At 41.6% G+C, this 15,793-nt stretch overlaps 1 protein-coding gene across 1 annotated transcript in view; it reads right to left on the reverse strand.

Annotated features, from left to right (window-relative positions):
* The window catches only part of ncanb (neurocan b), a 128,622-nt gene that overhangs the window by 108,764 nt on the left and 4,065 nt on the right, over positions 1 to 15,793 (reverse strand). Inside the window, exons 3-4 of the mRNA XM_028587686.1 lie at positions 4,228 to 4,457; positions 3,908 to 4,076 (exon numbers count right to left, since the gene is read on the reverse strand). Coding sequence (XP_028443487.1) covers positions 3,908 to 4,076; positions 4,228 to 4,457 — 399 coding nt within the window. The remainder of the gene's footprint in view (positions 1 to 3,907; positions 4,077 to 4,227; positions 4,458 to 15,793) is intronic.

Consider the following 15,793-nt stretch of genomic DNA (forward strand, 5'->3'; position numbering starts at 1 on the left):
AACGCTGTCGCCAGGAGACTACTGTCCAATACAAAAACTGGTTAAGTGCATTGAACAAATTAATGATTGGATGTGCCACAACTTTCTTAAATTGAATGAAGGAAAAATTGAGGTGATCATTTTTGGAGCAAAAGAGGAACGACTAAGAACCAGCGCCCAGCTTCAAACAATAATGTTAAAAACAACAGACAAAGCCAGAAATCTCGGTGTAATTATGGACTCTGATCTGAATTTTAACACGTTAAGACGATAACAAAGTCAGCCTTTTACCACCTTAAAAATATATCAAGGGTAAAAGGACTTATGTGTCAACAGGATTTGGAAAAGCTCGGCCACGCCTTTATTTTCAGTAGACTAGACTACTGTAACGGTGTCCTTACAGGTCTCCCTAAAAAATCAGTCAGACAGCTGCAGCTGATTCAGAACGCAGCTGCTCGAGTCCTCACTAACACAAGGAAAGCGGATCACATCACTCCAATTCTAAAGTCTCTACACTGGCTTCCTATGCCCCAAAGAATAGATTTCAAAATTCTTCTGCTGGTTTATAAGTCGCTAAATGGTTTAGGGCCAAATTACCTTTCGGATCTACTTGTGAACTATGAACCGCAGAGGCCTCTAAGATCATCAGGGACTGGTTTGCTTGCAATCCCAGAATTAGAACAAAAAAGGGGGAAGCAGCGTTCAGTTTCTATGCACCACGTATCTGGAACAAACTTCCGGTAAACTGTAGATCGGCACCCACGCTCAGCTCTTTTAAATCAAGGCTGAAGACCTTTCTTTTTGATACTGCCTATATTTAAATCTTTGCACTGTATTGGGTATTTTATTCTTTTATTCCTCTATTTAATCTATTTTTGATTAACTGCTTTAATTTTGTATGAATTGTTTTAATTTTGTATTAACTATTTTTAATTTTGTATTAATTTTTATTAATTTCTAACTGTGTTTTAATGTTTTATGTAAAGCACATTGAATTGCACCGCTGCTGAAATGTGCTATACAAATAAAATTGCCTTGTCTTGCCTTGCCTAAGCTACATGGGGGAATGTACTTTGGCCAGACTTTCCTCCTGATGAGTTCTTCTGTAAGCAATTACTTAAATGCTATCTGTCTGCTCATTTAAATGTGTGATAAAGTAATAGCATACAATGTCTAATTCCTCATTCTATAAGATAAGTTGTCCAAAGAATGCTATTTAATTACACTAATTACTGTAAATGCGCTGTGGATTGGTTCAATCAGAGTGTAATTTCGCTGTGTAATTTGGCTTGCATACAGTATAACCCAAGAACCAGAATGTTAAGGCCTACATTTAGGCCACATCTACCTAGTTATTTAATTTATCACAGCCAATGAATGCAGCTTTCTGCATTCATTGGCTGTGATAAATTAAATAACTAGAATATAGCTAGCATATATAATGAAATAATTTAGTTTAGGCTATGCCTTAGTGCCTAGACCTGCCATCAAATGCTTATTGTTAGAAGAAAACAAAACATCCCACATTTCCTTAGACCTATAGACCACTACCTACCTCAATCAGAATCAACTGCCCTGCCAATCTCCTACTTCTCTTTGCTCTCTGCTAAAATATCTTCCAATATTCATCTGCTCAATGAATTGAAGGATACACCGGTACAATAGCATTAACAGGACCCTATGACATTTAGTTTTCACCGACAACATTCTATGGGGACTGACATTGTTTTAGAATACTATAGAGAAAGGCTATATTATCTCATTATCATTTGCATATTATTGTTTTCCATAGCAAACCAAAATATCTCCTTTTCTTTACCTCAAGATAACGTAGGTAAAGGTAAGCAGGTCGTTAAAAACAACTTACAATTTCACTCTGTATCACTCACTACGTGTAATCAATCTTCCTTCACCATTCATCTGCGTGTGTATCGATGTGTGCGTGCGCGAGTTCAGACCAAAGAGTAGCGACGAGACGAGGTGAATCCTCCAGTTACTTGCAACGCTCTGGTCTGCAACGCCCTGAAAGCTGCCATCTTGATAGCACAACTACTCTTTGTACTTCTGTCTAACTTCCGACTTTTCGGCTGTTTTGTAGCTGGATATACAATACCGGTCAAAAGTTTTAGAACACCCCAATTTTTCCAGGTTTTTATTGAAATTCAAAGCAGTTCAATGTCTTATTGTACTCTGAAATAAAAGAGTAGAACAAATGAACAATTTAAGTTAAAAAAGAAATCATGGAATCAATTTATAAACCAACATGTATTCTACATTTTTGACTCAACAAAGTAGCCCTCTTTGGCAGATATAACAGCTGAACACACTCGTGGCATTCTTTCTACAATGGAAATCAAATATTCTCCAGAAAGTTCTTCCCAACTCTGTTGCAAAAGTTCCCATAAATGTGTGGCACTTGTAGGTTGCTTTGCTTTCACTTTTCTGTCCAGTTCATCCCAAACCAGCTCAATGGGGTTTAAGTCTGGTGACTGTGCTGGCCACTCCATGATTTTAAGCCCACCATCTTGTTCTTTTTTTGCTAAGGTAGTTCTGGCATAGCTTGGAGTTAAGCTTAAGTTTTGGGTCATTATCTTGCTGTAGGATGAACCCCTGACCAACTAGGCGCATACCAGAGGGTACTGCATGGCACTGCAAAATGCTGTGGTAGCCATTTTGGTTCAGGGTGCCTTTCACTCTGTACAAATCACCGACCCTGGATCCAGCAAAACAGCCCAAGACCATCACGCTTCCTCCTCCATGTTTGACAGTTGATGTCACACACTGAGGAACCATCCTTTCGCCTACTCAACGGCGTACAAAAATCCTGCGTGATGAACCGAAGATTTCAAATTTTGATTCATCAGTCCATAACACCTTCTTCCAGTCTTCAATAGTCCATTGACGATGTTTCTTGGCCCAGGCAAGCCTCTTTTTCTTATTCTGACGTCTTAGCAATGGCTTTCTTGCTGCAACTCGACCTATCAAACCTGCAGCTCTGAGACTTGCTTATTATGACCACTATTAAGCTGTGCTTGAAGCTGTTGTCCTGTGAGTCGCCTATCACGCAAGCTGTTGACTCTCAGAAACTTGTCTTCTGATTCTATTGTGGCTTTGGGTCTGCCAGACCTCTTCCTGTCAGAGTTTCCCCCAGTTTCTAAGTGCCTTTTGATGGTGAAGAATACTATACTCACTGACAGCTTGACTTTCTTCACAATTTCTCTGTAGGAAAGACCAACATTCTTAAGTGTTATGATGGTCTGTCTCTCTTCCATTGTTAATTGCCTTTTTCCTGCCATTTTTATAGCAACACACTACTTTCTGCAGTACAATACTGTTCAAATAATGCTCACGAGGGTACGGTACCACAATGTGTTCCAACAATACTTTTATACAAACAGAGGGGGTTGTAAGTAATCCAGACAAGTTGGAACACCAAAAAAATCTAATTATTATTGTTCTTATTATTATTTAGGGGGGCTTAGGAACATTTTAGGGTAGCTTCAGCACCCCTAAAATAGGCCTGGCGACGTCCCTGTTGATTAGTGATGTTCAGCACTGCAAATGTAAAGTGTCATGACCTGGCGACAAGCTATATAGCTGTTGGGTGTTCTTAATTATTTAGTTAGAAATTACATAATCATTTGAAATAATAACTAGTTATCAAATGTACTGGCTTGTAGCTGCTAGCTACCTGAGTTAGCTATCTGACTATAATGCGACATTTCCTTAAAATGTGAACCAAATGCATCTCAAAGTCCTTAAGATAAATACATTTTAATTACTTATTATTAGAAAGAGAAAATCCTGATGTTTGCTTATTGTGACTGGCATTCAGCTAGGTTTGCTCTAGCATGACATTTCCCACCCCAAGTGTGACTTCAATTCAAAATGGCTGCCTTAATCAGAAACAAAATGTCATTTTATTCACCCGTGACGTCCAGGGGAACTGTGTCCTGCTCGTCACTGATGCCCACCACGACCTCACAGCGGTACAGACCAGAGTCGCTGGAACGTAGCCCTGTCAGAGCAAGACTGGCGTTGTAGCGGTTCTCATTGTAACCAGGCAGCGTTACACGGCCCTGGAAGGCCTTCTTCACCTGAGGGAAGAGAGAGAGAGAGAGAGAGAGGGGGGAGTAAAAAAAAGAAAGGGAGAGAACCAATACACCACTGATCCATTCGTAGTTTCTCCAAAAAAAAGCTTGAAAGAAAAGATTTCACAGTGGTCCCCCCCAACAGCATTTATTGTACCTTGACCACATTGTCTTTGGCCACCAGAACCGACTGCTCCTTCTGCAGGCCGTCGGAGCCTCTCTGGCCCCAAACCTTGGTCCACTTGATTCGGGGGGGCTCATGGGATGAACTGGCACTGGGGCGGAGGGTGAAGAGGCAGGGAAGGAGAACGGTCTTGGACAGCTCCTCGCTAATGGTCTGATGGGTCACCTTCCGCATATTCACCACAGTGTCGGCGTTGGTTACGCCTGAGAGGAGAGGAGAGAAAAGGAGAGGACAATCAATGCCGACTTGTAAATTAAGCCACAGGACGTTATTTCTGATTACGCTGAACAGACCTTAGTTAATTGCGTCTTGTTGGAGAAAAAATGTCCCCCCTCCACGTTCCTTTGTTCCATCACATCCTACTGGTTGTGGAGTAAGAGTGAAAGAACAGAGGCTCATTGTGGCTCTCTGATTATCGTATCATTGATCCAACAAACCATTTCTGTGCTACCTGAACAACAGGAGGCAGGGCTAGACTGAGGAGGGAAGATATCAAAAGTATTTTCATAAGCCATACATCAAACCTGGATGTGCATTATGGGATCAATATCAACCACCTCTTTGCAGCTTAAAGCACCACCACCACTATGAAGATACAAATATTACTTTCATCAAAACAACTGATGACAGACAGAATAGGCTATCATAAGAAATTCAGAGTGCGGTGCGTTTAGAAGAGCTCTGGTCTCAGCTGCTTTGTACAGCAAAATTCTGCAATATTCCACTGCATTTTTCTTTGTTGTTTTTTCACCCAACTCATTTTACACTGGTAGAGTCCCATCGTACATTATCATTATACTCTAATCCTGTGTCACCTTGCCTGAAAAGACAAAGGTGGCTCATTTACATTGCAGTAATACAGGTTATCATCTCTGAGCTCAATCTGCATCTGTTTACCCAATGTGCACAGTGTGTGAATGAGGTTTACCTGTAAAGCCTTGAACCTAATCTGATTCTTTTCTAGCTCTCCTTATCAGTCACTATTCCCTTTCTCCTCACTACTGAAAAATGCTGGAAAAAAAGCTGGAAAAAAACACGTCACTACAGTACATCTAATCTTGCACCAAAGCCCACCATCAATGCACACATTTTCAATCAGCTATAGCCACTATTAAGCCACACTAGCAGCGTGGTCCTCATTTATATATACGGTATGTCGATAAGTATTGGACAGCTGCCATAAAATTTTGTATTTAGATGAATCCTAATGACTTTGGTGCTGCCCTGACTTTTCCCTTTTGTGCAACCATGACATTTGTGGTTGTGAGTGAAGCAGCGTAAGATGAAGCGAAGAGAGCAACAAAACTGAAAAGGAGCACTCCCTAGGTGGGCAGAAGGGTTGAAAGTGGAGAAAATGAGCATATTGATTAGTGGCAGTTTCCATTGCACACTTTGTGTGTGTGTGTCTTGCTCCACTCCTGTTTGACTGGATGCAAGCTAAAGCGCTACACGCTACAGGGACGGCCCCTCCTGTCTGTAATCCAAAGGCAGATTTGTGGAGCAATGTTTTTCCAGCGGTCACAGGCACACCGCTGTGTGAGTCGCCCAACCTCTCCATCCTTCTGTCTGCTCTGTCATATTTTCTACCCATCTCCTGTCATTCTCTTTCTCCTCTTCCTCCCCCGCAGTACGACCGCCTGCCAGCTTCAGTTCATTTAGTTTTCTGGAAACTGGAAATCATATTTTTGTTTTATCTTCAGCCTATAGGGAAAGATATGCTGTATTTTTGTGTTCCTTTCAAGATTAGATGTTCCCCCTCAGCCATTGATGATGATTTAGATCAACTTTAAATCACTTGCCTCAGCTTTGATTGCCTATTTTTGCTTATGGTGTATTTACTATATAAGGTGTGTGTCTATGTGTGTGTGTGCACACACACTGGAATTATCACACACACAGACACACACAGGTGTTTGGAATAACGCCGTTTAAAAGAACGGCGTTAGGTAATGATGTTATTTTTTCAGTAACGGGGTAATCTAACTAATTACTTTTCCCGTCGTTACAACGCCGTTAACGTTACTGGACGTTAAATGCGGTGCGTTACTATGCATTGATTGAATAAACTGTGTAATCCGAATGCACCCCTGGCTCACAGCTAGTGAGGAGGTGGTTAATAACGAGGTAAGCGATTATGATTGGCTAAGGCAGAGTCATGTTTCATGGTAGCCAATCAGAGCCAGTGTTTTTACACACACACACACACACACACACACACACACACACACACACACACACACAAACACAGGTAAACAGAGATTCGATGAAGCAGCAGAGATGGCGAGTCAGGAGCAATCCGAGGAAAAGTTGGCATTTTCAAGGTGGAGATATAAGCACTACTTCAAATTCATTGTGGTCAAAGGCAAGAACGTGCATGTAATGTGTACATTATGTCCAAGAGTGAAGACTTTGTCGACATCCGTTGTAAGCAACTCTAATTTAATGAAGCATCTCACAACGACACACGCATCTACAAAGCTAGTAGCCAAAAACACTGATACCTCCACCACAGATGATAGCTCGCCATCCACTAGCAAAGAAGGACTCGGAGCAAAGTCCTCCAAGCAGCAAAAGCTAGATCTTTCTGCCTCACAACAAAAACCTATGACACAGGCTGAAGTCAACCATATGATAGGCAGGTATGTTGTTAAAAGTATATGCATCATATAAGTTTATATGGTGTAACTGTTAACTGTTTACTTTTCTTACAAAGATAATACTTGAAGTGCAGGATAAATCTCTTGCTGTCTGTCGACGTGCAATAAATATCGAAAGTTATGTACAAACACCTGTCTGTTCTACTCATTTCAACTGACTTGTGAAAACTGCTAAAAAAATACCAATTCTTTGACATATAGCAATTTTTTTTTTTTTTTTTTACAGTAACAAATATAGTTACTTTCCCTGGTAACGAGTTACTTTTATTATAGAGTAATTCAGTTACTAACTCAGTTACTTTTTGGAACAAGTAGTGAGTAACTATAACTAATTACTTTTTTAAAGTAACGTTCCCAACACTGCACACACACACACACACACACACACACACACACACACACACACACACACACACACTTTGAAGCCGCCATTTGTCATTTCTTACTGGATGGTTAATGTGACTTTGAGCAGACACAAATAGCAGACGCGTGAGATTGCTGTCATTGCTCATTCCTGCAGCTGTTATACTGTTGCAGTTGCTCAAGCTAAGAGGCTGAGTGCCTCTACCCTGATAGCTTAACATCAGCCCTCCCATCACATTTTCTCCTCCCCGCAGACACATGAACACACATAAATACCCACTTCTTTCCCTTCTCCCAGTGACATCGTCTTAGACAAGCGCTACTTGCGCTAACTCCCTCACCAGCTGATCTATGTTGCTCTGCATGGCCACATCAAACAGGATTTGTGCTCTGAAATGGCCTCTCGTTTCACACTCGAGAGGAGCTCAGCCCGTCAAGTGAGGCGACCTGTGAAACAAAATGCACGAGGCTTTCAAAGGCAGAAGGATAAGATGAGACGAGAGGGGAGGAGAGGAAGAAACTAGTAAAGCTTTGTGGGTCGCCAACAATGACTAGCCTTATTGGAATTTTTCCCGTGTGCATAAAGAAAAATCATCTTAAAGGAATAGTTAACGCAAAACGTTTAAGTCATTGCTCTGACATTTTGTAATAAATTTAAGATTTCTGAAGGTACATATTTCCACTGTATATTTGAGTGCCTCTTTATTAAATGACTTCTGCGTCAAAATATGTAAGGAAACTGATGTTATATTCAAGAAAAAAACTAGCTCTAACTCCCGTCAGCTGTATTCTGGGGTTAAATCCTAAAACATTGGGCCTCGGCTCCTCCAAACTAAAGCTGCTGCAGGTGCTTCTCTTTAATGCAAGGAGATGCATTCTTCTTCTGTGGATCTTGGACTCTGTTCCCACGATATCACAATGGACTCTGAGTGTGTTCGAACTTCTCCCATTAGAAGCTATTAGCTTCTGGCTCAGAGACATGCCTTTTTGCTTTTTCGACCCCGTCTTGGGCTATATTGGGGAAGATGGTGCACGGACCCTTAGGGGGTGGCCTCTATGGTCTAGCATGGCTTAAGTAAGCCATTTTGACTGATTATGTTGAGTATGCCTCAACTGTGCAAACCTGTGCTTTTTTGTTGTCTTAGTTGTTTTTAAGAGGTTGCGGGTGGGCTAAAATGAGGGCTTTATTCTTTACTCCGTCGCTGTCTTACTGTATGTTGTATGCCCCCCCTTGGAAATTCAATAAAGATATCTTAAAAAATAAAAAATACAAATAACATTTTAGGAAACACTTCTGGTTGAGTTGAATGAGAATATTGCTATTACTCTCATTTCAGTCCACTGTATATAAAGCCTAGCTTAAATCTCCCTAATTGCCATTTTATATCTATATTTTGTTACAACTTGACAGAGCAAGGCTAGTTGTTTCCACCTGGTTCCAGTCTTTATGCTAAGCTAAGCTAACCGACTGCTGGCTGTAGCTTCATTTGTATCAAACAAACATGGGAGTGGTATCAATCAATCTCATCAAGCTCTCTGCAAAAAAGCGAATAAATGTTATTTCCCAAAATGTTGAACTATTGCTTTACGTCCGTAACCGTTGCAATTTTTTCCAACGTGTACATCTCGCAGGATTAAACTTTTCCATTTGATCAACAAAGGCACTCAAAACGCTTCAGTGACTACAGGTGAAAATGACAATTTTGAGAGTTACACAACATTGTTGACCACGAAGTGGCTCTCTCCCCTCAATTTGTGGTCCACACACACTCTGCAATAGGGATAGGTGTAGAGGAAAATTGATGCACTTTGAATGTGTTTTACTTAAAAGCAAAAGCAATGTACTTTTCTCTCACACTGAGGAAACAAGCTCAGTTGACTCCAGCATAACACAGTGTGTGATTGTGAGCGGAGGAAGGAGGCAAGTGAGGGAAAACCCATAAACCAAAAAAGCTGGAGGTCTGTGTAACGGGAAAATTGAGTGATGTGATGTGGAAAAGGAGTCAAGAGGATGTGATGGAAAAAAGTAGAGATGCACTTTTGTGATTTAGCGAGCAGTGTGTTAAGACTGACATAGTGACATATTGATGCTCACATATGCATGCACGCACGTACGTACTCACGCACACACACACACCTCACACACACCTCACACAAACTCACTCAAAGAACACATCTTTCACAAGAGGCTATCAGTTTCCACTCCCTGCTGTCACTCTCTTTGCTTTATCCCCCTCGAGGATGTGGCACTCATCTTTGTTTACCACACACTTACGCATGTGCCCCTCCCCTTCAAACACACACATTGACACACAGTAATGCGCGTTCCCAGAAGACAATCGAGCTGCAATTTCTGAACCACCTTGCCGAGAGCTTGCTAGGAAAAAAAACAGGCAAATTTATTCTTCGGCTAAGAGGCATCAATAATGTTTAATCTGCTCACCGGTTTCTTGCCAGGTTCCACCTGGATAAGCACCATTTGGGTAACATTAAGCTAGTTATGTTGCCAATGGCAAGACACAAATGAAGCCAACCAAGCTTTACAATCTCATTCATATTCACGCCCCCCCCCTCCTTTTTACTCTTTCTATCCCCTTTATTTGGACAAATTTGTTTGCCCTTGTTTTATGGCTGGTGCTGCAATTTGCACAACTAAATAAAATGAAATCAATTGCAGAACCCCTTTGAAAAGCCTAAATTGCAACGTGAAGGACACCACCCAAAAAAAATTGTTCTCTTCCTCTGTGGTAATGAATGTAAACTAGCGAGGGCCCCAATGCTATATCAAATCTGCATTTAGATGGAAATGTTATCACAAGCTTAACCCCCAAGAGGCTGTCTTTTGTTTGATATCTATCTGTTTCATATTGCTCTCTGTCACCCTTTTCTAAACAAGGCTCACCAGGCTGTTGCGTGATAAAAAAAAGAAGAGGAAATACTAAAGCTGAATGTCAATACAAAGCAAGAAAAGTGCTGAAGCAAAAGAGCGCGCGTGCTCAGTACATCTCATCGGACAGTTAAGTCCATGCCAGCGTGATGGGACTTTGTTAAATGCTTAACAGCCGGTTCTTTATTGACCTCGTCCTGTGTCTTTGTATGTCTGTATGAGTGTTGGGAGGGTCAGACACTCCACCTCCTCCTGGAAGCTCTGCTTCCAACGTCTTGCACATAGAGCTCAGATTTTCTTATTTTCTTTCTGCTGGTTCACAGTGGCAACGACGTGATCATCGCTGTTGGCCCGTCTGTCTTCGCTTTAGAGGTGCTCTCAAATTATTAAACACAGTCGGAGAGCCTGTATGTGGCTGGCACCGAGCTGCAAACAGACACAGGGTGGGCGCTAATGGCATTTTCACAGTAATGGAACACAATTGCAAACATCATTCCTTGTTCTCACCCTCTCCTTCTTATTCTTTCTCCCTTTCTTTCTTACAGAGGTGCCTGCAATAGGTTTTCCGGTGATAAAGGCCCCTTTGTCTTCAATTTGCCCACATCAGACCCGTCAGCCTGCCACTCAAAAGAGCTACCGGGACTGATCGAGTGCATCCTCTTCTGTCGACACCACTTCACTCCTGCTGCCTGCGTGTCAGCTGATTATGTGTGTGTGTGTGTTTGTGCAGAAGTGTGTGTAAGTCATAAATCATGACAGATGAGCTGTCCGACCGAGGCTTGCCGCTATTAGTTGATCGCTGTGTTAAGAAACGACAGCTGAAAACGACACAAACAACCGGACTGCAGCCGGCCCAGGTCAAACTGCTTCTGTTATATTCAGAGTTGGTTTTAATCTGGAGCATGATGGATGTGGTTTTCAGCAGTGCAGGAGAGGATTATTAAATGGAGTCAATGGTAATGCTTTTACAGGTCCATAATTGTTTTATAACTTCCTAGAAACTTTCCTGGAAAGAACTATGTAATTAAGTATAGAAGAAATAGAGGCGACTTTTATAAATGTCTCCTTTTTTCCTAAAGTAAGTATCAAATTACATAGTGCTCCTTTACTGAAGTAAAAGTAGCAATACCACAGCATACGTATAAATACTCTGTGAGAAGTAAAAGCTTTGCATTCTAAATTTTGATTAAAGTATCAAAAGTAAAAGTACTCATACGACAGAATCACCACTTCCAGAATGTTATATAACATTATTGGATCATTATTATATTATAAGACTGAAACTGAAAAACGGAGCTTTTATGAAGACAAAAGTGGATACAGACGTGATGAATCAGCAGGAAGAATGGGGAGAATGTGGGATCCTGACACTGACCTAACGTTATGCCGGACGTAGTCTATATCCTCGACGTTCCACTTCCGGGATTGCTCCGTTGGCGCCGGAAAATTCGCCGGATTTCACTCATTTAGGCCGGATATCCGTTGCTTTTGGCTTCTTTTGTGTTGGCATTTTAAACTCTGGTTAACTGCTCCTCACATCTCTTCAGGGTAAATCCAGACAGCTAGCTAGACTATCTGTCCAATCTGAGTTTTCTGTTGCACGACTAAAACAACTTTTAAACGTACACGTTCCACCAAAACAAGTTCCTTCTGAGCCTATTTTGCAGCGGCACCGCAGCTTTTTTCCAGTGCTTAGCGCCGCCCAAGACGATTGTGATTGGTTTAAAGAAATGCCAATAAACCAGAGCACGTTTTCCTCCCATTCCCCAATGCTATGTGGAGTAGCCAGACCCTCCTTTAGCGTGCTTTGGAGGAGGGTCTGGCAAAGCGAAACTATGCCGAACGTTACGTGTGAAGCAAGCATTTTGTTACCAAGTCAAATATTTCAAAATTTCAGTTTTAGGATAACTATATATCTGTAAGTTAAGATTAAGCATTTTGTACGCAACTTGTGTTATAGGGAAATGTGGATGATTAGAAAGCTATGCAGTATTATCTTTGCAAGTGCCTTGTCTTGCTAACACATAGCTAATATTAGCTTACTAAACGCTAACTTGTCCTCTCTGGTAGACATAGGTTGCTAATATAATCCTTTGACATGCTTAAATCGGATGTTTTTAGCTAGCTACAGGCCCTTTTTCAATCAGCCCAGATTGTTGAGTATGACGTGATGCGCTCTGTCTCTACAAGAAGCATTTTCATGTTGCAGCTAATAGAGGTGAAGCCAGGCTTACCTACTATATATGCCGTGGGATATTTTATTTTATTATATATATATATATATATATATATATATATATATATATATATATATCATTTAATTTGCCGATTAAATTTTTTTCATGTTAAATCTAAATCTCCGAAGTAATTAGTAACTACAGCCGTCAAATGTAATAAAATAAAAAGTACAGTTTTTTCCACTAAAATGTGGTTGAGTGGGAGTATACTGTCTAGTAGAACAAAAAGGAAGTCCCTAAAAATTGTACTGAAGTAAATACTGCTTTCCAGGAACCTCCCTATGAATTTACAGTCACATATTAGCTTCTTTCTAAGAAAATATAAGAAACCACGGGCTTTACCCAAAAACGTATTTACATTCACACTACTGTACAATTTTGTACAAGTTAGTTGCTTATTCTCCCTAAAGGAAACATTACAAACCGAAGAGGACATGTTCCTGTTGAAATACACTGAATAAATAAAACAGAACAAACTTTGTGGGAAGAAGTTGAATAATTTTCGCATTCTGATATGAAAAAGACAGAACAGAGCGGCAGTGAGTGTGGGTTTGTTTGTGTGCAAGTGGATGGTCTGACAAAATTGCTTGCTGTCTTAATGTTTTGTTGCGGGATGTGGAGAAATGCATCCTTTTAACAAGACCTTGAATGACGCACAGAGACGGAGAAAACAAGAGACAGGGAAAATAACATGAGTGGCGGCTGCTCATAAACCCTGATATGTTTGTTGTTTATTAAAACACGCACGCATGCACCCATGCACACACGCACGCACACACACACGCACACACACACACATAGTGCGTTTAACTGTCTTTGTGGGGACCCATCATTGACATAATGCATTCCCTAGCCCCTTACCTTACCTTAACCATCACAACTAAATGCCTAACCTTAACCCTTACCCTCACCCTAACCATAACCTAATTCTATCCCTAATCCTACAACCAAGTCTTAACCCTCAAACAGCCCTTTAAACTTGTGGGGTCCTGGTTTTTGGACCCCACGAATATAGTTAAACAAGAACACACACACACACACACACACACACACACACACACACACACACACACACACACACACACACACACACACACACACACACACTATGCTTTGTAGGTGGCCTCTTCCAATTCCTCCTTATTTTTCCACTGTGTTTGATCACTGGTCTGTGCAGTGCAGCCGGTTTTCCCCTGCAGGAAGTACACACACTCTCAAATATGCAAAGATACACACACAAACACACACACCCGCCAAAAATAAAGACACAAAGTTACAGTCAGATGTACAGACCAGCTGTACCTCCTCACTGTGTGTGTCCGTGGCTATGTTTGTCCTTGCACATTCATGTTGCCAGTCTAGGCACAGCAGGTCTGCCAGGCGGACATCACGCATGCTGACATTCTCTCGCACAATATCTTCTCCCCCCGAAACATCCCTCCAACTCTCAGTGGCTCCCTCCTTTTCTATTGTTCTCTAATTCCCCCTTCTCCATACGTTCCTTTCTTTTCTCCTTTTTCTCTCTCTTACTCTTGTTTGTATGCTAAGCTAACCTTAACGTAACATCATGAAGGATAATGTGGATATAATGTTAGGTATAGGCTTTTTTTGTGTGTGTTTATGGGCGATCAGTTAGAAGGAATGCAGAATGAATGTCGTCTGTAAGCCATCTAAATCTTCCCATAGATACCTGCCGAATAAATATCACAGCGTCAATATTATCAGACGCTTCAGCTGCTCGTGCTTAAACCCAGACATTCAGTGGTGTTTTAGTGAACAGGGGCGTGAATCAGGATTCTAAATCTGATCACACTGCTCTACACACACTACTAGACATCACCGGCAACTGCGGTAAGATGAGGTAAGCAATTACTGTGTTTTCACAGCCAAGTACATTTTAAAAGCGTTGCAATTGCATACAAAGTCAACACACGATTGGACGCCAATTTGCTTGCAGCCAAAATTGAAAATTGAGCAAAAGCTGTATTTATCATGTGGCTTTATGAAATGACTTAATAAGGGAAATAAATATACTCAAATAATATATGTTTACACCAAAAGACTACTATTTAAACTACATCAAAATAAGGTGTCAAAAGTAACGGTGACACTTCACCTCCTTCCTTGGTGTTTAGGCATATTTTCTCATCCCCCCCACCACACTTACTGCACACTCCAATCATCCCTTTGTGACCCAGACTGCCACGTGTTGTCTCCTCGTCCTCTCTTGGTGACAAATACTAACCATCTCACTGCAGTTTTCCCCCTCTATGAGCTGACTCCTACCAGGCCATGTCAGGCTTCACAGGAACTCCCTGCAGGTTGCTGCCGTGACTAATTCTGCACCCTCTGAAGCATAATGATACGTTTATCTCGTGTGGCACGCAGCCAACATTTTAAAATTCATAAACACACATACACACGCACGGGAGTGCTTGTACAAAAGTGCAGGCATGCTCATACTACCATCAACGCACACACGCAAAAAAAGATCACCCGTAATCTGTCCGCCTCCCCCACATCCCACCCTCTTTCCAATCTCTGGGTTGTCAGGCAAAATGGTCACGGGGTGAGCTTTAGTGCCAACCCTCCCAGTAGTCCTCTACCTCCCATTGACTATTTCCAGAGTCACTCAGACGGAAAAAAAACAAATCGCAAAATGCAGGAATAGAGAGAAAGACAGAGACGAAAGGGCGACGTTGATGCCCTCAAAAACTGAACTCCTTCAAAGCAGAGGCGGAGAGGGTCTGTTTGCATGACATATACACTCTTGAGAGGCAGATGTGAGCGTGTGTGTGTGTGTGTGTGTGTGGGCCACAATGCGCGCTGCCTCTGCAAGTTGGCTGCATAAATAAACTACCAGGCAGATTTAACCTGAGGGTTTCCACACAAACACACACACACACAGAAAGAGTTGGCTCCATTTTTACCAACTCTCGGCCGGCGAATCAGAGCCCTCACCGAAATAAGGGGACAGACAATCTGAAAACTCAGATTGTCTGTCCTACATAAGCACAAACACATGCATATACACGGACAGATACACAGCAAGGGAGTACAAGGAGAGTATGGAGAGGGCAAAAAAGAATTTTGGGATGTGAATACTTGTATTGTATACTCTTCCCTGCAGAGCTCTGTATAAAACTGCCAAAGAGACAGATAGGGAGGCTGTTGAGCGACCGGAGTTTCTGTGTAAGTCGCTAATGACACCGAAGCCTCCATAACTCTCTTTTCACAAACCCCGTTACGTGTTTCTCTGTCACCCTGTCCTTTTCTCAGCTAAATCGAGGGCTTTAAAAGAAGTCAGTAAGATGATTATCCAAACAAATGCAAACTGCCAAGTCTCTCTTCAGAGTTTGGATAACTTGCTGACACATAATGAGAGGATTAAGATC

This window comes from Perca flavescens, chromosome 9 (assembly GCF_004354835.1).
Source record: "Perca flavescens isolate YP-PL-M2 chromosome 9, PFLA_1.0, whole genome shotgun sequence".
NCBI lineage: Eukaryota > Metazoa > Chordata > Actinopteri > Perciformes > Percidae > Perca > Perca flavescens.